This window comes from Cariama cristata, unplaced genomic scaffold (assembly GCF_000690535.1).
Source record: "Cariama cristata isolate BGI_N322 unplaced genomic scaffold, ASM69053v1 scaffold30865, whole genome shotgun sequence".
Classification (NCBI taxonomy): domain Eukaryota; kingdom Metazoa; phylum Chordata; class Aves; order Cariamiformes; family Cariamidae; genus Cariama; species Cariama cristata.
Window position 1 is genome coordinate 1 of NW_009619712.1, and position 843 is coordinate 843.

General features: G+C 56.5%; 1 protein-coding gene across 1 annotated transcript; it reads left to right on the forward strand.

Annotated features, from left to right (window-relative positions):
- Positions 1-89: 89 nt before the first annotated feature.
- Positions 90-755, forward strand: LOC104162593 (melanoma-associated antigen G1-like; the record flags this gene model as incomplete). The annotated part of the gene is made up of 4 exons (XM_009701356.1): positions 90-191; positions 311-374; positions 493-572; positions 661-755. Coding segments are annotated over 4 exons (341 nt in total), but the record flags the coding sequence as incomplete, so codon positions are not given.
- Between the last annotated feature and the right edge of the window lie 88 nt (positions 756-843).

An 843-nucleotide genomic window follows, 5' to 3' on the forward strand; every position in this document is an offset into this window, starting at 1 on the left:
CCCCCTCACCTCCCTTTCTCTTTCCCCTTCTTCCCTCCAATTCCCCCCCCCGGGCGTGGGGAACTCTTACAGCAACCTCGCCTCCACAGGGGAACGACGGGGATGAGGATTTTAATCTGAGCCAGACACCGTCGCACAGCCAGGTGCAGAGGAACCTGCAGAGGCGATCCCAGGATCAGGTGAATCAGAAGGTGGGTTGAGGTGATCCCTTCTCCTTCCTCTCTCTGAGTGATGTGTTTCAGCTCCTCTGTTATCACTTAGCTCTTCTGTTGTCACTTAGCTGTCAGTCTGTCGCCTTTTTCCCTCCCAGGTGAGCGAGCTGGTGCAGTTCCTGCTTGTGAAAGACCAGAAAAAGATCCCCATCAAGAGAGCAGGTGAATTTAGGGGAGTCCCCTCCCAAAGCTTTTGGCCCCCCTCCCCAAAACCTTCCTGCTCTTGGCGGAAGCTCAGGTATTCGGGCTCCCTCAGCGATTCCCTCCGCTTTCCCTGTAGAGATCCTGAAGAAAGTTATCCGGGAATACAGAGATGTTTACTCGGAGATTATCAACCGGGCGGGCAGGACCCTGCAACAGGTGAGGGGAGGGGAAAGCCACGGGGTGGGGGGAAGAGAGAGACCCCCCTGCTAAATTTAACCCTTTGCTAAAAAATTGCTTCTCGTAGGTGTTTGGGTTGCAGGTGGTGGAGATCGACACCAAACACCACATCTACATTCTCACCAGCAACCTGCCCCGTGTCGAGGGGGAAAACCTGCGCCGGTGAGGGGCTGGTGCTGGGGGATCCCCGGGTGATTTTGGGGGGGAGAAACCCCGTCAGAGCGTGTGGGTGGGTGTGTGTGTCGCCCCT